The sequence below is a fragment of the Pseudonaja textilis genome, chromosome 2 (assembly GCF_049901715.1).
Source record: "Pseudonaja textilis isolate UNSWEBS1 chromosome 2, rPseTex1.2, whole genome shotgun sequence".
Taxonomy (NCBI): domain Eukaryota; kingdom Metazoa; phylum Chordata; class Lepidosauria; order Squamata; family Elapidae; genus Pseudonaja; species Pseudonaja textilis.
Window position 1 is genome coordinate 42,324,704 of NC_141991.1, and position 27,762 is coordinate 42,352,465.

General features: G+C 36.8%; 2 protein-coding genes and 1 long non-coding RNA gene across 14 annotated transcripts in view; 2 read left to right on the top strand and 1 right to left on the bottom strand.

Annotated features, from left to right (window-relative positions):
• Positions 1-35: 35 nt before the first annotated feature.
• LOC148126834 (uncharacterized) lies at positions 36-6,727 on the top strand. Its single transcript, XR_015741615.1, has 3 exons — positions 36-129; positions 4,869-4,998; positions 6,669-6,727. It is a non-coding gene; the product is annotated as an uncharacterized LOC148126834 (long non-coding RNA).
• On the bottom strand, positions 1,325-12,146 carry MBD4 (methyl-CpG binding domain 4, DNA glycosylase). 2 transcript variants are annotated; one of them, XM_087923735.1, is made up of 7 exons: positions 11,802-12,146; positions 8,679-9,511; positions 6,473-6,550; positions 5,174-5,308; positions 2,770-2,919; positions 2,037-2,140; positions 1,325-1,543 (listed from the first exon to the last, which is right to left on the bottom strand). In XM_087923735.1, exons 2-7 carry the CDS (start codon positions 9,421-9,423, stop codon positions 1,463-1,465), a joined length of 1,293 nt encoding a protein of 430 aa, XP_087779861.1. In that variant the 5' UTR covers positions 9,424-9,511; positions 11,802-12,146; the 3' UTR covers positions 1,325-1,462. The 2 variants fall into 2 exon arrangements, with proteins under 2 accessions (XP_087779861.1, XP_087779862.1); XM_087923736.1 differs by lacking the exon at positions 5,174-5,308 and having other exon boundaries at positions 11,802-11,994.
• A 31-nt stretch (positions 12,147-12,177) lies between these two features.
• The window catches only part of IFT122 (intraflagellar transport 122), a 66,464-nt gene continuing 50,879 nt past the window's right edge, over positions 12,178-27,762 (top strand). For 5 of the 11 annotated variants that reach the window (XM_087923728.1, XM_087923729.1, XM_087923725.1 and 2 more), the window contains exons 1-13: positions 12,178-12,414; positions 13,567-13,633; positions 15,147-15,231; positions 16,122-16,200; positions 17,870-17,946; positions 18,685-18,751; positions 19,051-19,197; positions 20,518-20,685; positions 22,944-23,019; positions 23,663-23,854; positions 25,286-25,424; positions 26,372-26,574; positions 27,391-27,528. In XM_087923728.1, the coding sequence (XP_087779854.1) occupies positions 12,248-12,414; positions 13,567-13,633; positions 15,147-15,231; positions 16,122-16,200; positions 17,870-17,946; positions 18,685-18,751; positions 19,051-19,197; positions 20,518-20,685; positions 22,944-23,019; positions 23,663-23,854; positions 25,286-25,424; positions 26,372-26,574; positions 27,391-27,528 (1,605 nt within the window). In that variant the 5' untranslated portion in view covers positions 12,178-12,247. The remainder of the gene's footprint in view (positions 12,415-13,566; positions 13,634-15,146; positions 15,232-16,121; positions 16,201-17,869; positions 17,947-18,684; positions 18,752-19,050; positions 19,198-20,517; positions 20,686-22,943; positions 23,020-23,662; positions 23,855-25,285; positions 25,425-26,371; positions 26,575-27,390; positions 27,529-27,762) is intronic. The other 6 variants (XM_087923731.1, XM_026722853.2, XM_087923730.1 and 3 more) reach the window with 2 other exon arrangements.

A 27,762-nucleotide genomic window follows, 5' to 3' on the forward strand; every position in this document is an offset into this window, starting at 1 on the left:
GGGCTGTGCGAAAGACAGGAAAAGCCCGCAGTTCTCTGTAATTCTGGAGTCGAGGAAGAAGAGAAAAAAAAAAAGCAGGAGGGAAAAAATCCTCGTTCCCTTCGCCAAGCTTTCTTTCTCTCAGCTGAGGTAAAAATGACCTGACAACGGTTCCCCCCGCCCCGCTTAACGCGCCACCATTAGAGCATAAGGCAAAAATTTGTTTTGGTGGGCACCAAGACAACGGGCAGGCAGGCAGGCAAGCAGGCGGGCGGGCGGGCGGGCTTGCATGCAGTTGATTGGCGCTGCGGGAGAAGATCGAACGTTGTGTCGCAAAGCCGCGGGGATGCCCGTGTCAATTTCGTGCCAGCCTTTCCCGCCTCGGTGCTCCCGTTCCTTCCATTCCTTTTTCAATAGGGCTGGGACGGGGAGTTAACTAGCAGAACTGGGATAGGCAGTAAATCTTAGCTAGCGTCACGCCTTGACGACCCCCTCCATTCATGACACGCAGCTGGATCTTGAGAGAGAATAGCCATTTAGACTATGTGTCTATGGCCCTAATCAAGGTTCGTCTAAAGTTTCTTAACTAAGTTCCAGTGACAGGGGAATAGCTTTCCATGTTGTCTTAAATCATGGCTTTCAAGCCAAAATAGCTGAGTATATATTGTATAATTCAACCCATTGTGTGAACGAAGCTTTTCCTGGTTACTGCCAAACCATTAACCTGCTGAAATGATAAATCACACCTAAAAAAATCAGATACAGCATGAGGTTAAAGAGGTTTAAACTACTTTGTGGTTCAAAATAGTAGTAAATATGAAAAAAAAAATACTTGATTAGATACCAAGTAGGAGACTAAAATGAAGACAAAGCTAATTTGGCATTTCATTGGTCCTTCCACCTCTTCAGAAACATCTCATTGAATTGTGATTCTTTTCTTCCACAAGCCAGATTCTAACTGTAATAAAATCCTGTTTTAAATTCATTGGCATGGCTTAAATTCATTGGCATGGCTTCCTATCTTTAACATGATTTGTTGTCAAAAAGCCGATCATAAAGAGCAACAGATTTGGATGGGGGCTGTCACAATAGTTTAGATTCACACCTTCTCATTGGTTTCTTGATTTTCATTGGTTTTATCACCACCTTCCTGATCCAGTCTGAATGAGAAATACCAACCAGGAAATCAGTAGAAGAAGCCTCTTTCAAAGGATTGGTTAGGTAACTTGAATTGGAATCTCTAGATGCTTACTAAATTGTAAATTGTACAGAGTCCTGGAGTATTGTGTTCTGATGTATTACAGTAAACAAACTTCAGTATTTAAAATTTCCATGATCAAAGGAGTGAAAATGAGAAATAGAATAAAATTTAATAAATTCTGAACAGGCATATAAAAGGACACATATTTATAGTTAATCAAGTGGGATAGGAGAAAAAGCAGTTTAAAAAATGAGAAAGGGGTTGCCAAGAGATTATAGAGAGCTAATGATTAAGATTTAATTTGTCATGATTTTCCCATAGCCAGGAATGATAAATGTTCAATTTGTGGTCTTGCGGCTGTACCTGAAAGAGAAATGAACATGTTTTGGCCTCATCAGTACATCAGTGATCTAATGTCATCCATAAGCCATTTTGCACATTTTATTGTATTTATTTTACTTGCTGAAGTATAAAAATTTCCCCTCTATCACAGAGCAAGTGATTATTAGCACAAGACCTCTCAGATAAATATGAGAAAAGTATGGAGGGTCCTGTTTTATTTCTTAGGTTGTGATATTAAAAATACTTTGCAAAGCTATTGATTGTTATATTTTAAGACACAATAAGGACAAAATGCAAAAAGGATATTCAAGTCTTAAATAACATTTTGTTATTTTCTGAAGTTCTAATTCATATGAATCATGTATCTAGCTGTAATTATAGCTTCTGTATTATTTCTAAGTTACAGATTACTGTAATTAATATTACTGTAAGTAATATTAATATTGTTATAATATTAATATTGCTGAAATTAATATTAGGCTCTCAATGATTTTCATTGAAAAGCATCTATTACCTCTTTCCATTCATTCACACAGAAAATTCTGTAAGAATCATTTCCATATTTTCCAATTCCATGTAATTCAATTGGATATTTCCACTGTTTAACCAAATATTCATCTAAGGAACAAAAGAAATAGTCATAATAAAAAGCTGGACTAAATTCTATTGGTTTTAAGTTTATGAAAAATAACTTATGACTTCAAGAATAATTGCTCATTTGTAAAAATGCAAATTACAAGAAATCAAAACTTGATAAATTAAGTTATGAGCTTGTTGTACTATCCAGTACCTAACAAAAATAGAATACTAATAAATAACATGAATGGCATTTCACTTCTATGTTCAAACAATTTCACAGTAAGTCCAAAAATGACATATTACTAAAATATTCCAATGCCAAACTCTCCAAACTGTTTTAACAATGGCAAAAAAAAAATCAAATTTAAAAGTATCAGTACATAAATTAAACAAAAAACACGAAAAAGCTCATGAATAGAGATTATACAGATTGTGTATACATGTGTTTTGGATCACAACAGGTACTAAATGGTAATGACTTCAAATATATGGAATAAATTTCCACTTCATGTCTCAATCATGAATGTATTAAGAGGTCTTTGGCAAATTATCCTTCCTCAGTTTTGGTCTTCCAACCACAATAAATAAAAATACTGATATATTATAGAGCTGTATCAAGGTTTTAAGAGATAATATACATGAAACATATGAAATATTGTAGCTATTACCTGAAAATTTGACAATGGTCTTTGCTCTGAGTTCATATAGGCCAAGAGGTTTAAGCAATTCTGACATTTCTTTCCAATTGGCAGTTCTTGCTACTTTTGGTGAAGGATATTTCTTAAAAAATTCCCACAACACAGGGATAGCCATCTTTCCTAGACAAAAATAAGAAACTGTGAATAACAACATCTGCACCGAATTTTCAAAGCTGGCTGCAATTTCCCAGACAGATTTTTCTGCACAAAAGTAACTTGGCATAAAACTATTGAGAGTTTTTAGGATACTGATATACACTGCTCAAAAAAATAAAGAGAACACAAAAATAAGACATCCTAGATCTGAATGAATTAAATGTTCTTATTAAATACTTTGTTCATTACATAGTTGAATGTGCTGACAACAAAATCACACACAAATTATCAATGGAAATCAAATTTAGCAACCCATGGCGGTCTGGATTTGGAGTTGCACCCAAAATTACAATGTAAAAAAACACTACAGGCTGATCCAATTTTGATGTAATGTCCTTAAAACAAGTCAAAATGAGGCTCAGTAGTGTGTGCGGCCTCCACTTGCCTGTGTGACCTCCCTACAACGCCTGGGCATGCTCCTGATGAGGTGGCGGATGGTCTCCTGAGGGATCTCCTCCCACACCTGGACTAAAGCATCCCCTAACCCCTGGAGAGTCTGTGGTGCAATGTGGCGTTGGTGGATGGAGCGAGACATGATGTCCCAGATATGCTCAACTGGATTCAGGTCTGGGGAACGGGCGAGCCAGTCCATAGCATCAATGCCTTTGTCTTGCAGGAACTGCTGACACACTCCAGCCACATGAGGTCTAGCATTGTCTTGCATTAGGAGGAACCCAGGGCCAACCGCACCAGCATATAATCTCACAAGGGGTCTGAGGTTCTCATCTCGGTACCTAATGGCAGTCAGGCTACCTCTGGAGAGCACACGGAGGGCTGTGTGGCCCCCTAAAGAAATGCCACCCCATACCATTACTGACCCACTGCCAAACCAGTCATGCTGGAGGATGTTGCAGGCAGCAGAACGTTTTCCACGGCGTCTCCAGACCCTGTCACATCTGTCACATGTGCTCAGTGTGAACCTGCTTTCATCTGTGAAGAGCACAGGGTGCCAATGGCGAATCTGCCAATTTGGTGTTCTCTGGCAAATGCCAAACGTCCTGCACGGTGTTGGGCTGTAAGCACAACCCTCACCTGTGGGTGTCGGGCCCTCATACCACCCTCATGGAGTCTGTTTCTGACTGAGCAGCCACATGCACATTTGTGGCCCACTGGAGGTCATTTTGCAGGGCTCTGGCAGTGCTCCTCCTGTCCCTCGCTGCACAAAGGCGGAGGTAGCGCTCATGATGCTGGGTTGTTGCCCTCCTACGGCCTCCTCCATGTCTCCTGATGTACTGGCCTGTCTCCTGGTAGTGCCTCCATCCTCTGGACACTACGCTGACAGACACAGCAAACCTTCTTGCCACAGCTCGCATTGATGTGCCATCCTGGATGAGCTGTACTACCTGAGCCACTTGTGTGGGTTGTAGACTCTGTCTCATGCTACCACTAGAATGAAAGCACCACCAGCATTCAAAAGTGACCAAACCACCAGCCAGAAAGCATAGGAAGTGAGAAGTGGTCTGTGGTCACCACCTGCAGAACCGCTCCTTTATTGGGGATGTCTTGCTAACCGCCTATGCTTTCCACCTGTTGTCTATTCCATTTGCACAACAGCATGTGACATTGATTGTCAATCAGTGTTGCTACCTAAGTGGACAGTTTGATTTCACAGTCGTGTGACTGACTTGGAGTTACACTGTGTTGTTTAAGTGTTCCCTTTATTTTTGTGAGCAATGCATTACAACTTAAGTACAGGATTCACATTTCCTACATGTAAGTAATTTCAGTGACAGAAAATCGGTGTTGTGTGAGGCAGCCCTATGGTTTATATTGTCATTATGGTCATAACTTCATCAGCTGATTTTTAAACTACATATGTATATGAGCCAACCAAACTTGCATGATATATTGAGCAAATGTTACTACTGAATCTCTACCATTTTAGTAGCATTAATTCACTTTGCATAATTTAGGTTGAATATTGTCCTCTTTCTGGATCTCTTTACCAGCTGGATGACAGCCTTTTTCTTAGGGAGAAAATCCACATTCACTAGCAATACATCAAATCATAATTTGGATAGAACCACTTACATGCAATGACAAGTAAGTAAACTAAACTAAATAGCACTTTATAGCCTGATTAGCACTCCCTGGGAAATTTATGTTTTAACTTGTCTGCAAAATGAATTGCACGTGTCCCAACAGCACTAGACTGAACCACAGGAAAGCAATTCCATACATGGGAATTCAAGGTGACCATGATTGGTCTCTTATTTACCTGAGGTTTTATTCAGAAATATAGTTGCAATCAGAAGTTTCCATGAATCGTGAAAAAGTGTTTCCTGAACCAGATTAAAAGGAGAACGAGGTGGAGTCCATTTCCTAAAAGCTTTCCTTCTTGGTGGACTTGGAGCTAAGCATGCATAAAAAAAAGTTACCATAATTTGCTTTTGTTGTCTACAATTACTCCTTCTATAGATACAAAGACAGTCTGGGTTGCTTGGAACCCAGAGAGAGATCAAATGCAGGGGTGGGTTTCTACCGGTTCTGTCCACCTCTGGACAGAACTGGTAGCTCTGAAGAGCAGCAGACATAGAACCTATCTGCTGATGTTTTTGCCCACCCGCCCACTTGGGCTCTTACCTGACCTTTATTTCCTGATTTTTTTCAACTTCAGCTGCTGTGTGAGGCACAGCTGCAGTTAAAAAAGCAGGAAAAAAGGGCTTTTTGAAAGGCTGCTTCTCTGCACGCAGCATGCTGATGATGATTTACAGGCGCTCGCTGGGAAGCACATCGTAAATCACCGAACCTCGTAAATGACCGAACTGGTAGAAACCCTGTCGGATTCCACCCCTGATCAGATGTATCAAAAGTCTGTTTCCTTCTGACAGTGTTTAGATGCTTCTGTTAGACTGGCAATACATCAAGCAAAATATGCCGACAGTGTTATAAACTTCCCTTTTCTCTTGTAAAGGCTGAAATTATGAAGAACTATGGTTAAGTTTGTCTTAATGAGAACAATTAGAGGCTATGGTCTAATCCTCAATCAAATTCAGTAGTTTAAATTTTACATAAATCACAGTTCCCAATTTTTTATTAGTAGAGAATGATCGTTTGTTTAAAATCTAAATAAAACCTTCTGTTCTCACAATTCATGAATAAAAGCCCATGTGCTCATAAGGAAACAATGGTTTTCCATTACATCTGAATCCAATCAATGTAACTCTGACCAAAACTTTTAGAAGGGATGATTCAATACATAGATTACTCCCTTCGCTCTATCTTTATTGGAAACCAAACAGCTATTGATATAGTGTAATATATTTAAAATTATTCTATTGTTTATAAATAATCCAAATATTACCCATATTAATTTACTCATAAAGACAATTAAAAGTATTTATACTTATTTCAAGGCATCTCTACTTATATTTTACTATGCAGGTATAAAAACATTTTAATTTGCTTTCATATAAATAGGACTAATAACAGACTGCAAACACTATTAGAATTATTTTTTTAAAAAATAAGTTTGCTAATTTTCCACAAATCTTTTTCATATAAAAGATTTTTTTACCTTCTTTGATTAATTTTCTGGAAAAATATGGACTGGTTTTCCGCCTTTCCACTTGGGTTCTTTGGGGAGTATGGCTCTCTAATTGTAGAAAAGCAAAATGTAAAACAAAAGTAATACATAATGTAAAATTTTACTTATGCCTTTTGTGGACAGAAGATATATACAAAACAATAATCCCTTCTTTCTGCAATTACAGATAATCCTTAATTTATGAAAATTGAGCCCACACTTTCTGTTAAGTGAGACATTTGTTAAGTGAGTTTTGCTCCATTTTACAATCTTTCTTGCCACAGTTGTTAAGTGAATCACTACAATTCATAAGTTAGTAACTTGGTTATTAAGTGAATCTAGTTTCTCCATTGACTTTGCTTGTCAGAAGGTTGCAAAAATGTGATCACATGACCTCGGGAAACAGCAACAGTCATAAATATGAGCCAATTGCCAAGCATCTGAAGCTTGATAACATGATCATGGGGATGCTGCAAAGGTTGTAAGTGTGAAAAACGGTCGTAAGTCACTTTTTTCTTACTTTGAACAGTCACTAAATGAACTGTTGTAAGTCGAGGACTACCTGTAATAGTATTGCCTCTGTGATTATCCAGATCTGTTTTTAGGAAGAAGATGGGTTATGTGGAGGTGTGTGTGTGTGTGTGTGCGTGCGAGAGAGAGAGAGAGAGAGAGAGAGAGAGAGAGAGAGAGAGAGAAATGGAATGAATGAGATGTTGTTTTCTTTTTCTGCAAATATACCCAACCTCTAAGGCAGTGATGGTGAACTTTTTTGGCACTGAGTACCCAAAGTGAAACACTCAAAATGGAACATGCATGTGCCCTGCCCCTCGCGCATGCGTGGCAGAGTGTCAGCTTTGGAAAACATATTCCACGCTGCCACATAGCCTGAGAAGTTGGGAGAGGGGTGATTTCAATTGAGTAGTTCTAAGTAGACAAAATAAAATTCTTTTCTTAGTTCAAGGTTATTAAGTGTGGTGCAGCAGAGAAGGACTTTACACTGAGGCAGATTGTGATTGGTCCATGTGATATGATGATGGGAGAAAAAGGGATGGATTGTAGTTTGGGACATGGTGGGAAGTCCAGGAAACTTTAGTTTCAAGATTTCACAGATGTGCTAGGTGCTACTCTAATAAAGGTACTTTTGAGATTATGCTCGTCTCGGAGTTACTGATTGGAATGGAGTTTTGCTGGAATGCTGGTATTATCTCAAAACTAAAGTTGAAGACCAGCTATGTGGGAGGTGAACGTGCACGCGCAGCTAAGCTGGGGTGAGGTACATGTGCCCACAGAGAGGGCTCTGCGTGTCACCTGTGGCATGTGTGCCATAGGTTCACCAACACTGCTCTAAGGAATACAGATAATCCTTAACTTACAATTTTAACTGTGGGCTTAATTATGGTTGTAAGTCCTGCTGGTCATCACATGACCAACTTGACTTTACAATATTTTTTGATGCGATGGTCATTAAGCAAATATCCAGAGTTATTAAATGAACACTTGTGAACTCAGTGTCTGCAATGGGCAGTTTTTACCAGTAAGTAGATGTTTGTGGCAAATAATATTTTAAATGCAAGTGGTTGCTGAGCACCTAACATGTTATCATGGGATCGCAGGAGGGGTGGCTTTAGAACTTCAAATTCAGGTCATACTAATAAAGCTTGACATGGTTGGTCCCTAGGTTACCTTACAGAACATCTCCTGAAGTGGAATCTGCAGTCAATACATTATGAAAGGATGAGTGGTTGTTTAGGGTTCCATCCTCACAAGGGATCAAAGCAGTGGTGGTATTCGACCGATTCTGGAGAGCCAGTAGCAGCGATGAGCAGTGGAGACCAAACCAGTTCTCTTTGCTGCTGTGTTTGGCCCACCCACCTGCCAGGCTCACTTTTATGGCCAGAATTCAAAGCGCAGCTGCTTTGCGTGGGGCAAAATAGCACCGTGCGACATCTGCTACAGCAACCAGCATTGTGCAGGCTTGCAGGAGGAAAGTTAGAATGCCTCTGCGCCTGCTCAAAGTGCGTGTTTGGCACGCGCGTGCATGCAAAGTGTGCACATGCGCAAAGCATGGCCACCAAGCCACGCCCACCGAACCGGTGGCAACTTTAGTTGAATACCACCACTGGATCAAAGGGACACTGACCTAAATTTAATAATAGACATTCTTGAAAATAAATAAATACAGTACATAAACATATACCTTTGGCTGATGTAAAAGGTTTCTCTTGGCACATCTGGGAAACATCCACAGTAGAAGCCTTCTGTTTACTTTCACTCTCTGAAGCCATTAATTTTCTTTGCATTTCTCCTCCTGAAAGGTTTTTATTAGCAGCTGCAGAGATTCTGCTGCAAGAACTCTCAGTACATTTTAATATTTCCGTGCTTGTTTGGTGTTCTAAGAACGGTTCAATCTGTTTATCATTCTGTTCTGTTTTTGGTTCAAACAACAGTTCATCCTTAAAACATATTTTTCTTTTCCTTGAGCTTCTTCGGCATACTTTGTTTTCACTGGAATCACTATTAAGCACACACATTTTGTTCTTACATATGGCACGTTTACTGCTTTGTGCCTGTTTTTTACACGCTGATAGACTCTGTATTTTATTTTGGCCACCAATGACATTCCTTATTTCAGAAGACTTTTTAGATTTTCTGATTTGAATCTTTCTTCGAATAGTGTCCTTTTCATCACTTTTGAAAAAACAGTCCTTAGAAATATCTCCAGTACTGGGCCCATCCTGCAAACAGATAGCAGGAATTTCTGGTTCTTTAGCATTGGATTGAAGTTCCAAGTTACTTTCTAGAAAAGATTTACAATCTCCTACACTGTTTCCTAATCTAGGGAGTGAAACTGGACTCCTAGAAATGCAACTCTCAATGTCTATGCCTGCATTTCTGGAAGAAGATCTTTTGGTTCTTAACCGTGTATTCCTCTGAACCGCCATAGTAAAATAAAAATCCTCTGCTGTAAGAATGCTGTCTTTTCCTCTTTAAAGTAATTCAAAAAATCACGTTTAGATCTGAACTTGAGTCCTGGAGCATTGAGAGAAAAACAGCACAATCAATAAATTAAGTTCATAATGGGGGGGGGGGGAATTATGCATGTAAACAAAAACAATCTAAGCATCATTGCATATGCAATCTTTTCTTTTACATTGTATTTATTTTATTGCAATTTCTTTGATTGTTCTGAGAGTGGGTGAGTCAGGAGGCATACAATAATCATAGTCATTATGGAAAAATAATATAACGATAAACTACTATTTTGGAAAGAAAAATCAAAACAGTAATACCATTACAATTTATAAACACATTTGCCAAATAGTACAGATTCCAGGGAAGTAGCCTTGAGAACCACAACTAAAAGGTAAATTGTGCAATGTATAATTATACATTTTATAATTATATTTATAATATTACTACATAGTATTATAAGGGTCTTGAGCAAGGGCTGGTCTAGGACAGGGGTGTCAAACTCGCAATGACACCTGTCATCATCACGTGACATATTACCACTTTTTCCTTCGCTAAAATGGGGGTGGGCGTGGCCATTGTGTGACGCATCCAAAGCGAGTTTGACACCCCTAGACTAGAAGATCTACAAGGCCCCTTCCAATTCTACTGATGATATGCAGAGTTTATAAAATAGTCTGAACTTCACCAGATGAACACAGTATCAAGTATTAAGCACATTTTGTAAACAATCACAGGAAATGGTGTATTTGAGAATATTATATTTGTGAGTATGTTATGAGCAGAGAGTAGAACATCTTAATATTCCTGAAACACCTTAAGCAGCATTAGATTTTTTTATATATATAAAGTACATAGTTTTTGGCAAAAAGTATTGTATCATTGAGTGTTTTTCCCTATACTGCAACAAGCTGTATCAAAAGTAGAAATGTAAAGACAGAGACAACAATATATTTTCCTGCAGTTCTACCAGTTTGTCTTTGCTTTATTGTATTCTCCCATTCTTCTGGAACTGTTTGATGGTAGACTGGAAAGTCTAAAGATGATGACCCTTACTACCCATTACATGTCACTGGACTTTCAGTGTTGGCTTCAGGCTCTTCTTTCCTAGGGCCAAAACTTTCTTCTAGAACAGTTATAAGTAATTCTCTTTGCTTCTTTGATTGTGTATCACTTATAGTATATATCACTGTCAATAAACAGGACCAATTTTTGTAAGCCACTCTTGTTGTACAGAATCTTTTTTAACCTTATTATAATTTAAAACGTTTTTTCTGCATTTCTTTCAACCGATCCTCTTCTACCTTCCTTTTTTTCCCCCCTATTCCAAGTGAAAGCACTCATTGATGATGAACCTGCATTGTCACTTATACATAGCTTTAGCTCCAAACATTTGTCAATATTTTGATATGGGAGCCATAGAAAATTTATACAATAAGATATTCTGATCTAGTTTATTATCTCAGTGTTTCCCATCTTGGATGCCTCCATGATGGGTGGACTTCAACTTCCAAAATTCCTCTACCGATGTGGCCTTTGTTGAAAGTTCTAGGAATTGAAATTCAGATATAGAAGTTGCCAGGATGAAGAAACATTTTTCTAAGAAATTCAAGGTCTTGTTATAAGGTCTTTCCTATCATTTAACAATCCTGCTAAGGTTGGACTGAGAGCAAATTAATAGCTTAAAATTGCACCATGAACTTCATGGCCAAGCAGACACTTTAATTTGTATTCTTTACTCCTGTACAACTAACTACCTTATTGACTTTCTACCTCCTGCGGACTGATTCCTAGATGTTATGAGTTTTGGTCAGATCCATCTAATTACAGTAGTGCAATTTCTACTTTCATAAGGCAAGCAACTATGCTTCTATCTTCTAGGAATTTGCATCTTCAAATACAAATTTAGAAATACGACTCAATTCTTTGCATGTCTGCTACCAGAAAAAAATACTTTGTTGAATGGGTCTGTTACAAAAATAATTGCTAATTTTATACTTGCTGCCGTACCAGAGCACTTTTCCCATGCTGCAGCTTCAGTTTTCTTCTTACCTTTTGGGAAATCGAGAGATACTTTGCAGAACAAACAGGCGCTGCCTGTTATCAATGCAAAACTGAGCACCGCAGACCAACAACTAATCTATTAAATAAGAGTTTTTAATCCCAAAACGATGTGAGAAAACTTAACACGCATCATTGTCAAACCCAATCGACAGAACGCAAAGAGGTTTCACTTCTATTATGACATCACTGAGACCAAATCAATAGAATAAGCCGATTGGCACAATTTAATGGCTATAGTAATATTTTCCATCTCTTCTCGGTTTCCTCTAGTGAAAAAACTCCTTACCTGATCTCATAGAGATCCTTCTCTTCCCATTCTAACACCACGACTGACCTCCCGCAAAAGGCGCCAATTCTTATTATATACGTCTATCTTCATTGAACGCATGCGCACTTTAAACTCTTACAACCTCGTCCCGGAAAACAGAAGAGTCTAACGATCTTTTCCTAGGAAGGGGAAAGGAGGGAAAAAAAAAACACACACACACACCACAGTTTCGATTGACCACGCCCCCCGATGACGCAAGCGCACTTTCGATGTCGTCTCCGCCTCTTTTCGCGGCACTAACTTTCCCTACTCTTCCGCGGGATATTGGAATCAATAATACAGTAAAATCTGAAAAGGCTCGGCGAAGAACTGAAGACATGCGCGGACGACGCTACGGGGGGGCTGATTGCGCTTGCGCACGGGGCATTTCTTGGACCTTCGCAGGCGTTTAAAGAGGAGTGCGCATGCGTGTTGCCTTGGGAGGCCGGCTGGCGTCCTGCGTCAATAAATACAAACAAACAAACAAAAAACACCCCCAAAGAGTGAGAGAGTTGGGTGTCGGCGCAGGCGATGCACCTGAAGGGGACGACATGCGAGCTGCCTTGACTTGGAGGGATAAGGTCGAGCAGTGGTAAGAGACGGTCCGCTGTCCGAAACGGGGCTGGGGAGGATAATGGGGAAGAGAGCTGCATTTAGCAGGAGGAGGGACTCTTGAGAAGGACCGCTACTACCATGTGCTCTTTTCACCTCTCTATTCTGCTATGGCTTATTTTAAATAACTCCAATATAAATGCATTTATTAAATTTACATAACATAAGTTAATGAAATAAGAGAAGATAGGTAGGTAAGTAGGTGGATACAGGTAGGTAGGTAGGTGGATAGATAAATAAAATAAAAAAAAACTCGGGTCTGAACTGTGGAGTCCTTGGTGCTCTCTGAGCTTAGTTGTTTGCTTAGTTGATATTTCGTGACCCAACTAGATAACTTCATCAGGCTTGCTCCCTGCTTGTATACAGTAGCTTAAATAATAAGGTATGCCTCTCCCATTTTTTGTCTTATGTAATCCCAAATGTGTTACATAATAAATGGCTGGGAATCTCAAGATCTTTCTGAGGTAAAAATGGAACAAGTACCTGGAAAAGTACAAGTGGTCCTTGAGGTACAACAATTCATTTAGTGACTGTTCAAAGTTACAACAGCACTGAAAAAAAATGACATGGCTGTTTTTTTACAGTTACAACCTTTGAAGCATCCCCATGATAATGGGATCAAAACTGCTTGGCCACTGGTTCATACTTTTGTCTGTTGCTCTGTTTGACCATTGCTCTGTCCCAAGGTGGTGTGATCAACTTTTGCTACCTTCTGACAAGCAACATCAATGGGGAAGCCAGGTTCACTTAACAATGGGTTACTTATCAACTGCAATGATTCATTTAACAACTGTAGCAAGAAAGGTTGTAAAATGTGGCAAAACTCACTTAACAAATATCTCACTTAACCACAGAAATGTTGGGCTCAACTGTGGTCATAAATCGAGGACTACCTGTATACTTATCCACAATTTTCTTAAAACAGAAGAATAATTTAGTTGTACAACACTAAGGTATGTCTAATAATTTGGCCACAACAATTGTTGGTTCCACACAGTATCCTAAACTAAAACCAACTGAGCCACATTGATACATTATACAACTGTTTTGTAGACTACTGACCTATCTCATAAAAATAACTAATAAGTAGATAAAAGAACTTGCCTTTTAACAGCATTCTTTGTTTTCACAGTATCTACGACCTTGCCTTTAAGCCTGATGGAACACAACTAATAATTGCATCTGGAAACAGATTACTGGTATGAGGTTTTTAAAAATACAATATCTGGCCTAAAAGAGATTTCAATTAGAAACATTATTTGAAATGGTGTTAATACTTAAACAGAATATTACCAAGAAATCCCAGGATTATAAACTTGTTTGGGAAGTGGGGATAGGGAGGTAGTTTACTTGAGAGTAGTGGAGAGACATTAGAAAATACCCTAGAAAAGGCGGATTATTTGAATGCTAAATTCAGACATGAATAAAGGAGAATATTTGAGGCTTAGAGTTGACATGGGGGATCCTTGGTGCTTCCTTGTTTTCTTTCAGATGTTTCATTATCCACACTAGGTAACATCATCAGTGCTAGTCCACTAGCACTGATGATGTAACCAATTTTGGGTTATGAAATGTCTGTCAGAAAACAAGCTGATGGGGCACCAAAGTCTCCTCATGAATTCAGTCAGAATTCAGGCCTAGGCATGCAACGAAGATGGCATTGATTGTGCTAGTGGGTTACCTCTGAAGTGATTTGGTAAGGGAACTGTCCCTTTCGCAGTTAGCTACACTTGGAGATTGGAGTCATTGTTCTATAGTAGTAGTCCTTTTTAGCAGGTGGTTTCAGTTAGTAGTTATAGGGGAGGTGAGATCAGCCCAGTAAACATTTGGTGATGGGGTGCTACAGGGCTTCATTATCTTTCTGTTTGTTGAACATCTATATGCAGTCATTGAGACAAGTGATCAGTCAATTCAGGATGTAGTGTCCTCAACATACTGATAACTTTTCCATTGCTATCCTGGGATACCCCGGGCCATGATATGGAAGTCTTGTCCTGATGTCTAAAGGCTGTTAGGATCTGAATGAGACAAAATGAACTGATGGAAAAGCCAGGCAAGATACTATTGGTTTGTTCAGGTTTCTGTTTGTTTCCAGTGTTGTATCTCAAGTGGGAGATGCTATCCCTCAAGAAGTAAATATGTAAACTGGGAAGCCTCCTGATATATGGCAACTGCTCGGTGGGTAAATGGATACCTTCAATGTGCTTCATATGGGGCTGTTTTTGAAGATTTCTGGAAGCTAGAAATGGTATTTTGATTCTGTTTGCTGGCAGGTCTTAACCATCAGAGTATATTGCATTTGTGCTTAAATTTTTATATTGGTGTCCAATAGAGTTTAAATATAATTCAAAATGCTGGAAAATAAAACATGAATATGGAATTATGAATTGTGCAATTTTAGTGTATGATTATTCTGATTAATGACTGAATTATTGATTAATATGTTTTTTATACTCTTACTATGAGTTTTATTGTTCCATAATGTATACCTTAGATGCCATTGTTTATAATTTTCATGGTAGATGGTTTTGGTGTGTTATGTTGCTATGGTACCTTTGCTGTCATGTTGGATCATCTGGAATTTTGCAATATAGAATTGGAGATCTAAGAGCATTTTTCTGCAGATTATCTTTGTTTTAAAATAGTTTATCTTAAAGTATTATTTTTATGCATCTGTACTATTATACTTTCTGTGTTACTTTATCTGTACAGGTGTATGATACATCTGATGGAACATTAATCCAGCCCTTGAAAGCTCATAAGGATACAGTATATTGTGTAGCATATGCAAAAGATGGTAATATGAAATCCACTGTTTACATTTTGTACAATTACATTTGCCTTTTTAATGTCACTAATACAAGATCTATATACCATATCTTGTCAACTGAGGCAAAGAATTGATCAACTCCTGATCAAAATTTCTTAAGAAATATAAATTCTTTGGGATGTTCAAAACATTGCTGATAATTTCACTTCCAAGTAGTACAATATTGAATTATTTTTGTTAGCATATTTCACTAGTGTCTGCTTTTGACAGTTGGGAATTTGTGCACAAGGAACTCAGGACTTCTCAAATTTATTTTTTTAGCACATAGCCAAGATTTTTCACAGCTTAGTTGCTTACTTCTAATACAAAAGAAACAAAGTATGCATTAATATAGTTATTGCATGCTTTTCATAATCATATAAATGTTACTTTTTCAACCAGTCTCAAGATGCTGGGTATATCCAATAACAAAAATATATGATAGTTAACAACACATTTTAAAGTTATTTCAATGAACTGAGAAAAAGATAGATTTAATAAATATTTTTTGAAAAATCTTTATGTCTGGTAATGTGCTAAACAGATAGCAGGTGCTTGCTAACATTAGAAGGTGCATTTGAGATCATATTATTAATACATTTCTATAAATTGTACTCCAATGAAAAAAATCCTAATTAAAAATACAATTGTCAATTGGTCTAATTAAAAAACATTTGGTGCTTTACAAAATTATGTAAATTAAACCTATATCATAAATATGTATATAAAATATGGTTATGTACTGGTAATCCCATTTGTTAGCAAGATTAAGAAAATTATAGACTATGATAATATTATTACATTTCTGTGTTTTAGATTAACAGTTCATTCTAAAGCTACTTCATAATTTTTATATTGGCTTCTACAAATTTTCCTAGGAAAACGCTTTGCATCAGGAGCTGCAGACAAAACTGTCATAATCTGGACTTCAAAGTTAGAAGGTATCCTGAAATACACGTAAGTGATTATGACTGATGTATGTGTTTAAGAATTACTTTTAATCTAAACAGAAGAAATATTGACATGAAGAAAACAATTTTACAGGGACTGGATCTATTTGGAAAAGATACTTGTTGTAGTCTGAAACTGAGGATGATGGAGGCCATACCAGTAGCCAACATAGAACATGGGTCAGCAATCCTGGCCTTCGCCCTGTAAAAGTTTGCACCCCTCACTTGATTGAGTAAATATCTGAAGAAGTTTAAACATTGAATATAGGATTTTTGATTCCGTGCTTCTTTGTAAAGCAATATTTTTTCAGAAGGTGATTAACTCAATAGTGCCGTGATATAGGACTCAACTGTTGAAAGTCTTTTTATGTTTCCATTTCATTACTAAAACAATAAGCTCCTGAGCTTGGTTAGTGTGTACCACACAAGCTTGAGCATAGGGTTATTTTCTTTTTTGTTTGATAGCTGCCTCTCAGAGAAAAGGAATATGTTGTACTGCTTATTAATGAGTTGAACATATTTGTTATCTCTTACTATTACCCCCCACTTAGCCTGAATATCATCATTCATAATTCTCAGTCAACAAAGCCATGTTTCAGCATATCTGAAAGACATCTGAGTTGTGAATGCCTGAAACAGGTTCTCAGCATAACATCTATGAACAGAGCTGGCTAGAGACATCTTACAAGTACAGTAAAACTTCAAATTTACAAACATCTATTTAATGACTACTGGTCCAACAGACCAAATTTAGGGAAAATATCCATTACTTCAAGTAATAGACAAATCCAAACTAGTTAAATAAATAAATAAATTTAGTTAAATTTAACTAGAGGCAGTTAAATTTACATAATTTTTTATTATTTGCAGCAATTATACAACTTATGTACATTGCTGAGAAATACATAGTTTGCAATTTAACATAAGCTTAATTGGTCTGTTAAATTGAGATTTCACTGTTCACTGATGCAGTGTACAGCAAGGGTCCCCAACCTTTTTGATTCTGTGGACCAGTGGCTGTGGCTTCAGTGGTGTCTGCAGTGGTGGTGGGGAGATGGTTTCACGCGTGCAACCTAATCCTGTGCAAGCTTTGCATGCTTGCCTGCCTCTTCAGCAGCCCGGTTCCCAATAGTATGTGGCCCAATAGTGGGACACAGTCCGGGAATGAGGGATATAGAGGGTATAGAGGATCAAAATGTACAAAATATTTAAAACATTTGACAAATCCTTTATAAGCGTGTGAGTAGTTTCATGCTGGATTGGATCCCTGACCCATCTAGTCCAGCAGTCTGTTTTCCCAAAGGCCAACCAACTGCACAAGGAAGTCCACTGGTCTCTAGAGGCAGTTACATTGCCATCAAAGCTAATAGTCACTTAAAAGTTTAAATAGAAGCCAGGTGAATCCTTCCAGTAACATACCATTTTTTCCAATGAATTAGATAAGGGATATTATTACCCTCTTTTTTCTGCAGCCTACAACATGAATCGAAATCTAGATCTATGGCAATAAAGAGAAATAGGAAACCCTTACTGCTATTATCCAGAGGTTATCCAGACTACTACAGCCCATATTTGATAGCCTTACTTATAAAAAGCTGGCATAGCTTTTCCATATTGATTTAGCTTACCGTTCTTCCAATGCCTCTCTTTCACTGTTTTTTATTAATTTGTTTTAGGCACAATGATTCTATACAATGTGTGTCTTATAATCCTGTTACACATCAACTTGCATCCTGCTCTTCAAGTGATTTTGGTATGGATTCCCCATTGCCGAATTTTTAAGTTCAAATTCTAATGCTTCATGTAGCAAAGGAAGAAACCCAACAAGAATTGCAGCCATTACTGTAATATTGGTTTAGATACCCCAAAGTTGAAATGTAATATGTGAGTAAAGCTTCCCCCCACTTCCTTTCTCTTTTTTGCCCTTTACACATTAGAATCTGCTTGGATATTTCCCAAACTCCATGGCAGATTTTGAATACAAGGCTGGAAGCTATCCTGCTTGTTTTTTTGACACGAATCATTCATTAGTGTGAAGGGCAGATTGTATAAAATTCCAAGATGCTATAATATTTTGTTAGAAATGTGGGAGCTTGGTTTCCAGCATGTCAAACTACCTGTCCATCTGGTCCAGTTTTGTTGTTTAGCATCAGCTTTTAGGTTCTCACTTAACTGTTAATGCCACAGGTTGAACCTAAATTTCATGCAGTTGAGGCATTACCATTGAGCTACAGTACAGTCCTCCCAGATCATTGTAGTCCTTTCTTTATAGATGATAGGTAATGACATTATGAAATTCTACGCGGCACAGAAATGGGTACTGATATTGGAGAGGATAGTCAGACTGAAATAAATCTTATTAGGATGAATAACATATATGATGAACATTAATGTCATTATTTTAGCAGTTATTGCATAACTGCTTTTGAATGCTCTTATAATTATAACCGTGTTTTTTTAATTTCTGTATTTTGATTTTGTTGTTTTTAAGGACTGTGGTCTCCTGAACAGAAATCAGTCAACAAACATAAAGTTAGCAATAAGATCACTTGTTGTAGGTATGTAACTCTTTGGCTCAAAGATTCTAATTTGGGCTTTCAAATGATAACAAAGTTATGTTTATGAGTTGCTGCTCCACACAAAACATGATGCAGCTAAAGTAGGAATGGGGCATTGCTTTTGGTCTAGCAGCTGAAAGCAGCCCTTCCTGACTCAATTGGCCAGGTGGTATCAGTGCCAGGGTGCCCTTTCTCCCTCAGCAAACTCTCCACTCCCCAAATATCCTCCATTTCATAATGTTGGTTCCCTCTAGCTCTAAGAAACATTTAGCCTACTGTGTTGTTTTTGTTTTTTTTAGTTGGACAAATGATGGACAGTATCTCGCTTTGGGGTTGTACAATGGTATTGTCAGCATTAGGAATAAAAGTGGTGAAGAGAAAGTCAAAATTGAACGACCAGGAGGATCTTTATCTCCAGTTTGGTCTATTTCTTGGAATCCATCAAGGTAACATGTTTGGGTCTTGAGTGAAAATATAAAGATTCATACATTCAGTGTGTTCTTAGTAGCGTTAATAAGTATCATGGCAAAGTAGCCTGTAGATTTCAGGAGTCAGCATATTACTACAGATCTGTCATTAATTTTGGGAATAAATCCTGAAGTTTTTTTTAATGTAAGAAACAAGATATTTCCATATTACATGTGGCCATAGGAAAGATCATCTTTTCTTTTACTCGGTTTGCTTAACATACGAAGTTTCTGTTCCTAAGAGCTGAGTGGTTAAGTTGCTTGTGTTTGCTCCAGATTTCACTCTGGAATTTTCTCCTTTTGCTTAATAAAAATAGAGAAATGTAGAGGGCATCACAATAAATAATATTCATTAATTATTAATTTCTACTTTTTCATCATTTATGTGCTGTATGAATGTCCTCCAAAAGTGTTTATAATTCACTACAAACTTCTTATCACTGTATAGTAAAACCATTAAAAACAAGCATAAAAAAATTGTGGGGTCCTTGATAAAAGAATTTGACTGCAAGGATTGGTTTTACATAAACATGAGAAATTTTTGCAGAGAAAGCTGTATCCTGTTTTTCCATTCCTCATACTCCAAGGAGGCTATGATAAATATTTAAGGAGCTAGATCTGTTTTGCATAGTATATGGTAGCAAATTCATCTAATTATATAGTGTTTCTGAAGATACATGCTAACAATGTCTAAAAACATTTAAATGGATATCTGATTGAGTTTCTTAAAAAGAATATTTTTAAGACAAACCTTCACCCTACACCCTACACCCGAACTACAGATATTTGGTACTATTGCAAACAATATTTTTAGAGACAAGCTTCTTAAGACTCTTAAGAGGCTAAGAGGTAGGATGTTTATTTGAACTTTCCCCCCATTCTTTTCACTGCGTCCTATGCCAATGTACTTATTTTGTTCATTGATTTCAGTGGCCTAATACATGGGACTATATGGGAAAACTTTGAGAAAGTATTGTAGTGATAATGTTGGCATTCTATATTAATTGATTAGTTTTACTATTGTGACTGAGAAGTATTGAGCCACCCAATCATTTCAAATGATGTATGTGTATGGGTCCAGATCAGCTATTTCCATTACCTTTCTCCCTAAAGTCTCTGTTTTAAAGTGCTGTATTTTCTGCAGCCTGATTAATTTTTTTTAAATCTGAAACAATACATTCTGTATATTCTAGAACATTTAAGGGAGACTGCAAGTCTTGTCTGACCTTTGAACTAACATATTTTGAAAGTTGAATTGTGTGTCAGTAGTTCATGTGAACAAACAATTGGTATTTGCAGTCGCTGGGAGAATCTCTGGAGTGCTAGAGACAGCGAAGAAGATGACGAGGCAGGTCACACCTGTTTAGAGGATATACCAGTTCTGAAGTCCATCACATGCAGTAGTCAGGGTAGTGAGGCAGAGGAAGAAGAACGTGAGGAAGATGAGAGTCCTAGGAATGCCAGCTCGTGAGTGAAATATCAAGGAAATAAAGCTATACCATTTTAGGATCAATATAGATATGTATGGAATACTACTGATTCACATTTCATTACCACAAGTAATCTATATCATCATGTAAAAGCGGTATAATGAGTTTCACAAAATTTTCTATACTGATTTTTGCCAATTTGTCTTCCTTCTCGAATTTGGCCTGGTATACTAAAAGTTGAGCTTATCACAAACTCCTGTATGAGGCAGATGTTTTCCCATATTCAAGAAATTTGATACCACAAACTCTCAGAACTAAAGGAAATTGGAAAAATATTCACAGTGTATCATTAATTCCTTCCAGTGAACTGCGATCTACCACCTTGTGTTGCTTTAAAAGCTCACTGAAATATCCAAAAGCAGTTCAGTGGGAAAAGTCATGTAGGTTAAATCCAACTTTTAACTATTAATAGGAAGGAAGATGCTGCCTTCTCTTAAAATGCTGGAATAATATATGTGCTAAAACATTATTATAGCTCAGTAGTAACACCCACGGTTTCTCCTATAGGATAGGGAATTCTTATTTGGAAATTCTGAAAATATATTGCTATTATAAAAGGTAAAGATTCCCCTCATATATACGTGCTAGTTGTTTCCAGCTCTAGGGGGCGCTGCTCATCTCCATTACAAAGCCGAAGAGCCAGCACTGTCTGAAAATGTCTGCGTGGTCGTGTGGCCGGCATGACTAAATGCCGAAGGTGCACAGAATGCTGTTACCTTCCCACCAAAATGGTCCCTATTTTTCTACTTGCATTTTTGCATGCTTTCAAACTGCTAGGTTGGCAGAAGCTGGGACAAGTAACAGGAGCTCACTCTGTTACACGGTGCTAGGGATTCGAACCGCTGCCGACCTTTCTGATTGACAAGCTCAGTGTCTTAGGCACGGAGCAACCACATCCCTATAGCTATTACAGAAAATGCTAAATTAGATTTCACTAAATATTTGAGATAGTTACCAGCAGGTCAAGTTATCAGGACCAGCATCTAAGAAATAACGAAAACAAAATCTGTCCCAGAAAATGTTTTGTTATTACTCTCTGAGGGAACACGATATATTACTTTAGCACATACAAATATTTGATGCAATTATGAAACGTAAAAGAAAAATTCAAAAAAGTTACATGAATATTCATCCCTGACAAATTGCTCAGTTAATCTTATAGATATGTTTATTCATATACAGTACATTTAAATCAGTTTACTTAATATAAAAAGAGGGGGGAGGGAAATGAAAGTTTACAGCCACACGTCCATACATTTAAATGCAGACCAAATTTCTAAACAGGCCTCCAATCCTGATATGAAAAGAGTAATGCATTCTTCAGGGTGTTGTGTCTGACAGAATGAATGTCCTTCCATTTTTATAATATTAAACTCTTCCCAATCATATAAGCATGCAATGCATGTTTTTTGACGTCTTGTTAGTTTCCACACTGTTGGGTTTACAGCTGAAAAAAGCATTATAACTTACAAAAACATTGAGTCTTCCATGAAAAAGATATAATTTCTGTATGTGGCATAAAAATGAAACTGTAAGAGCCAATACTACCGTATTTTTCATATAATAAGGCTGAGTCTTATTTTTTTTTGAGCCCTGAAAAAATGGCTAGGACGTCTTTTCGGGGGTGACTTAATTTCCCCCCCTTGCATCTTTGGGCGGGTGGGCAGCGACGGCTTGGATGTTGACCTTGGCGTTGGTGGGGCACTTAGTATCGGGGTCAACGCAGGCAGCACCATATCCGGGTATGCAACAAAAGTACTTCCTAATGGCAAGCCCTCCCACCATTCCCCCCCATTTCGCATGTTTTAATATAGGCCTTAATTTGGGGGAAGGGGCTTAATTTCATTTCATGCCTATAAAAAATGCTGGGACTTCCTATTGAGGCCGTATTGTTGGAGAAACAGGGTATATATTGAACAATCTAGCTATTGGCTAAATTTCTCTCAACTTTTCCCCAAAGCATGCATCTAGTATGCATGAAATAATAATTTTGGTTCTGTTAGTTGACTCGAGAATTAGTTTTCCATTGGCAAGGTTATGTCAAGAGTATAGGGAAGATTAATAGTAGACATTTTTATAGTATTAATCTTCCCTGCACTCTTATAAGGAAGTATAAGAATTGCTGGCCTGTATCTAGATTTTAGAAGATATTTTAACTAATGATATTGCCACTGACAAACAATATCTGCTTGTTGCACTGTTGCTACATAATTGCTTTTCTCTTATATCCAATAGAGATGAGCATAATGATATTTTAGCTGTGGCAGATTGGGGACAAAGGCTTTCTTTTTATCAACTAAGTGGCAAGCAAGTAAGTTACTACTTAATTGGAAAGTGTGTTTGTTTGTGTGTGTCTGTGTGTGTTTGTTCCCAAATAACTGTTTCTTTTTCTGCATTTTTTAAAGCTAGTAGTGTATTCTACACAATCAGAGGCCAATTTGTTTGCCTTTTTGTAGAAAAGTATGCGTATGTTTGTCTCTATATGTACATATATATGTACATATGTAAATTAAATCTGTATGCTGCCCATTTCTCAATGGTTGGGTAGCTCACAATCATGAAAGAAATTACAGTAAAATCAGTAAAAGAAAAAAGAAAAAGAGAAAAGATGGCAAGCACAGCAGACCAGATGGAATTAACTGAGGGGTCTGTACCAGTATTACAGTCTATTTGTGAGCCAAAAACTGTTAAACAGAATTATTTTGGCTGAGTTTCCTCCTCATCCTTGAATAACAGAAATGGGCTAATATGCACATATCATATATTGTTGGAGCTAACACTAACCATATTATTTCATTTTAAGGCAGTTTTTGAAAATGAAGAGATTGTATCAGCCTCAAATGAAGATCTGTGACAAATCAAATACAAAAACATGTGTAATTACGTTCCTGTCTGCAGATGAGATTTCTTATTGCAAAATCAAATGCTAAACATATTTATCCATATTCTTATAGATTGGAAAAGACAGAGTCCTGAACTTTGATCCATGTTGTGTTAGCTATTTTTCAAAAGGAGAATACATCTTAATGGGAGGCTCTGACAAGCAAGTGTCCCTTTATACGAAGGATGGAGTGCGTCTTGGCACCATAGGTGAACAGAGCACTTGGGTGTGGACTTGTAAAGCTAAGCCCGATTCCAATTATGTGGTAAGGGTGAATTTCTAAAAGCCTTTCCAATATGTATACCAGGTGTTTTCAGACACTTTTTCTCTCACAAGTAACTATTTCTGGCTTCCATCTTTTCCATATGGCAAATGTATCTAAATCTGCTGTTGTTTTGCTAGGAAATTACTTTTTTACAGACTTTATAATTGTGTCTCTGCCAGGTTACATTCTGTGCATCCCAGAGGTAATTTTATGCCTATAGGTGGAACTTACAGTTATATTGTTAGGAATAATAATATTACTAGTACTACTACTGCTAATAATAATAATAATAGGCACTGACAACTTTGCCACCAATCAATTGCAAAAGGCGGCTTTATTTGGAACAGCTTCTATCCTGCGACGATATCTGTAACATTGTCAAACATCCAGATTTGCCTATCCCTGGTCCATGGTAAGGACTCGATAGGTAAACAAAAATGCAAACCCAGTCTGTACAGGCTGACTGTGTAATTAGTAGTAGTAGTAGTAGTAGTAGTAGTAGTAGTAGTAGTAATAATAATAATAATAATAATAATAATAATAATAATAATAATAAACAAGTTGATGAATGACCTTGAGTTGAATTATGGCTTAAATCTCTTTGTTTCATTATTTGTCAGTGAATGAAACAATATTTGTCAGCACATTAGTTCCCTGTTCTTCCTTCATTTGTTCTTATCTTTCTTCTTTTTTCCTCATTTACTGTTACTTGTTCACATGCCTTTTCTCATTTTGATTTCCCTATATCTCCTTGCGATATGCATATTGTAATATCTGTTATTGAGTCATGTAAAGCACCTTTGTATTGAGATAATCAAAATTTGCTTCATCAAATCGTTACAAATTGTATTACATGTGAAGTATAATTTCACAGGGCTGATTGTGCATAGTTAATAACAAAGCACATTTTTTCAAGTATAGCTGGCACTCATAGTCTGAAGTATTTGCTAAGAAAAACCACTGACTTCTGGAGGGAGCCATTTTTTAATTAATATCAATTCAAAGCTTATTTCTCAAGTGCATAAGAATAAATATATAAATAATATCTTAAACTCTTAAACTCTTTTTGTTACTGTATATTTAAAAATATTCTTCTAGTTACTATTGTGACCTTTTAATAAAAGCCAAGTAATCTTATTGTTGTCATCTGTTAAAAACAATAGTAAACAATGAAATGATATCTAGAATAAGTGTAAATAACTATTTCCTACCATGACATTTGTGAATTTTGATTTATATGGTTTTACTGTGGGAGAAGAGTCAGGTCAAAATCTTATGCATGTGAAGGAAAAATCTCCCTCGATATACATTTTCTAAGTGTAGAAAATTCCAGCAACACTTTTTAAATATTAAAATACCTTTTTAATCTACATTTCTAGTTGGTGATCATTCAGATAGACACCTGAATTTGGTTAATTCTTTTCTCTTCAGGCAGTAGGAACCCAGGATGGAACCATTTCATTGTATCAGTTGATTTTCAGCACAGTTCATGGCCTTTATAAGGATCGCTATGCTTACAGAGACAGCATGACAGATGTTATTGTCCAACATCTTATCACTGAACAAAAAGGTAGCATTGAATTATGTTTTCAGATAACCCAGGGGCCATAGCTTCCCTGCTCCAGTAAATAATATTTGTCCACAAATTGAACTTGCCAATACATCTTTACAGTGGAAAGATGGCTGTGCCTTTTTGCCAAGAACACTCATAGTGTCTTTAGAAGTGCTGTGTGTAGAATTTTTGGTATGGGGATGTTGTGATGACAACATGTTTGATGGCCTTTTGTCAGCAGTCAAAAAATATTGATGTAGCTGATATTTTGACTTTTTGTTGTTGTCCTTGGTGATTATTCATTAATTGTTTTATTATGTTAATTGTATAAATACAAATGGTTATGTAAATTTCTATGAACAGCATGAGAGGTATAGCCATATGTTTTTTCATTTGATTTATATCCTGCCAGAAATTGCAGTATATATGGTACTCTTTCCTGCCATTTTATTCCCCTATTTATTGTAAGATAGTTTGGGATGAGAGAGGGAGAGATTTTTGCTTAACAACTGCAGCATTTAATTAATGACTGCATAAAATATCTGTAAAATTATTTCCAGTCATGTGGGTGCCTTGACTTACAACTGCAACAACTTATTACCATAATTCTGGGCTCAGTTATGGTCATACGATGAAGATTACATGCAGTCCTCAGAATCTAATTGAGCTAATAGAGATGTTTACCCTTAATTAAATATAGGGATGGTTGTGGAACTCCTGCTATTTTACATGTTTGGAAGTGCTGTTTTGGTCCAGGTAATTAAATGGTTTTTAATGTGTTTTTAAACTATGTATTAGACTTAATGTATGTTATCCAAAGTCTTCTTGGAGTTCAGTGGCCTTAATAAATCGAATAAATAAATGGATATTTGGAATAAAATGGCCAACTATCTCATGTAATGACTCTAGGTGGTTTGCAATAATACAGAAGAAACATAGTTTAACTTAAACTTGTTTTTCCACAGTTAGAATAAAAAACCGAGAGCTTGTAAAAAAAATAGCAATCTACAAGAACAGATTAGCAATCCAGTTACCTGAGAAAATCCAGATTTTTGAACTGTATTCCGATGATTCATCAGACATGCACTACCGAGTGAAGGAAAAGATAGCAAAAAAATTTGAATGTAACTTACTAGTTGTCTGTTCTGAACACATTATCTTATGCCAGGTAGGTAACTAATCATTACATTTAAAAATAAAATAATGTCTAAAAATGATATCACATTTTTTAGTACTGCACTAAGAAAGATTAAGAAAAAGGTTCCCTGTTGAAGGTGTTTCGTATAACAAGGGTGGGCCAACAGAGATAACTGCTACATCAGATGCATATTCATTTTTGACCTGTTTCCGAATTCATGTCAGGAATTAAAACTATTAGAGTAAGTATTAGAGCAGAATTTTCTCCAATTCTACAGATAGCATGGTTCTGTTTGTGAATTCTGGGCACTGAACTGTATGTCACCTAGGTTGGGGAGAGCTATTTTAGATGTTTGCACCATTTTCTCCATGGGGAATGGATTTCTCAAGTTCTTATAACATATAACATACTCACTTTCATTTGATAATTGGAATAAATTGCTTCCAATAAATCACCTATCCTTTTTTGGCATAGCATTAATGTGGTTGGCATTTGAGAAAGAAGTGACTGAAATTCTGAAATGTTGAGTAAAATATTCTAGTAAGTCTAATAAAAAATAATTGATAGCATTTTTATGTAGATTTCTTAGTAGTTGACAACTTTTCTGAGCAACTACATTTCATTAATTCACCCTTGGCTATTAACCTGTAAAGAGTGGTTATAAACAATAGATATGAACATTGGTAAGAAATTAGACTTGTTTGGTATTATAAAATACTTCCCCCTTGTTTATGTCTGTGCATGGAAACATAAAGTAAATATACATCATTGTCAAGCTAAGATATATGAAAACTTTCTAGCAGAATATATATATATATATATATCCCCCCCCCTTTTTTTTTTTAGGAAAAGAGACTCCAGTGTCTGTCTTTCAGCGGTACAAAAGAACGGGAATGGGTGATGGAATCTCTCATTCGATATATAAAAGTAATTGGAGGACCTCCAGGCAGAGAAGGCCTTTTAGTGGGTTTAAAGAATGGTCAGGTGAGGTTTTCTGATAAAGCACAAGGTTTGTTTTTTTGTTTTTTGGTAGTGATTCAGATGCTGTTAGATTATAGAAAATAACACAATTTTAAAGAAAATTATACATAATCAAAGACATTTTGTAGACATTTTCCTTCATGAAAAATAGGGTTGATAGTTGTTATTCTATACATATACACGTATCCATCACATTATTCTCTTTTGCAGTAAGCAACATTATGCACACCCTAGAAA

Coding starts and splice junctions, on each gene's coding strand:
- MBD4 (XM_087923735.1), bottom strand. CDS start 9,423: ATGGCGGTTCAGAGGAATACACGGTTAAGAACCAAAAGATCTTCTTCC. Junction 2,141..2,769: donor GACCATTGTCAAATTTTCAG/GTAATAGCTACA, acceptor TTTGTTCCTTAG/ATGAATATTTGGTTAAACAG. Junction 1,544..2,036: donor GTGTGAATGAATGGAAAGAG/GTAATAGATGCT, acceptor TTTCTCTTTCAG/GTACAGCCGCAAGACCACAA.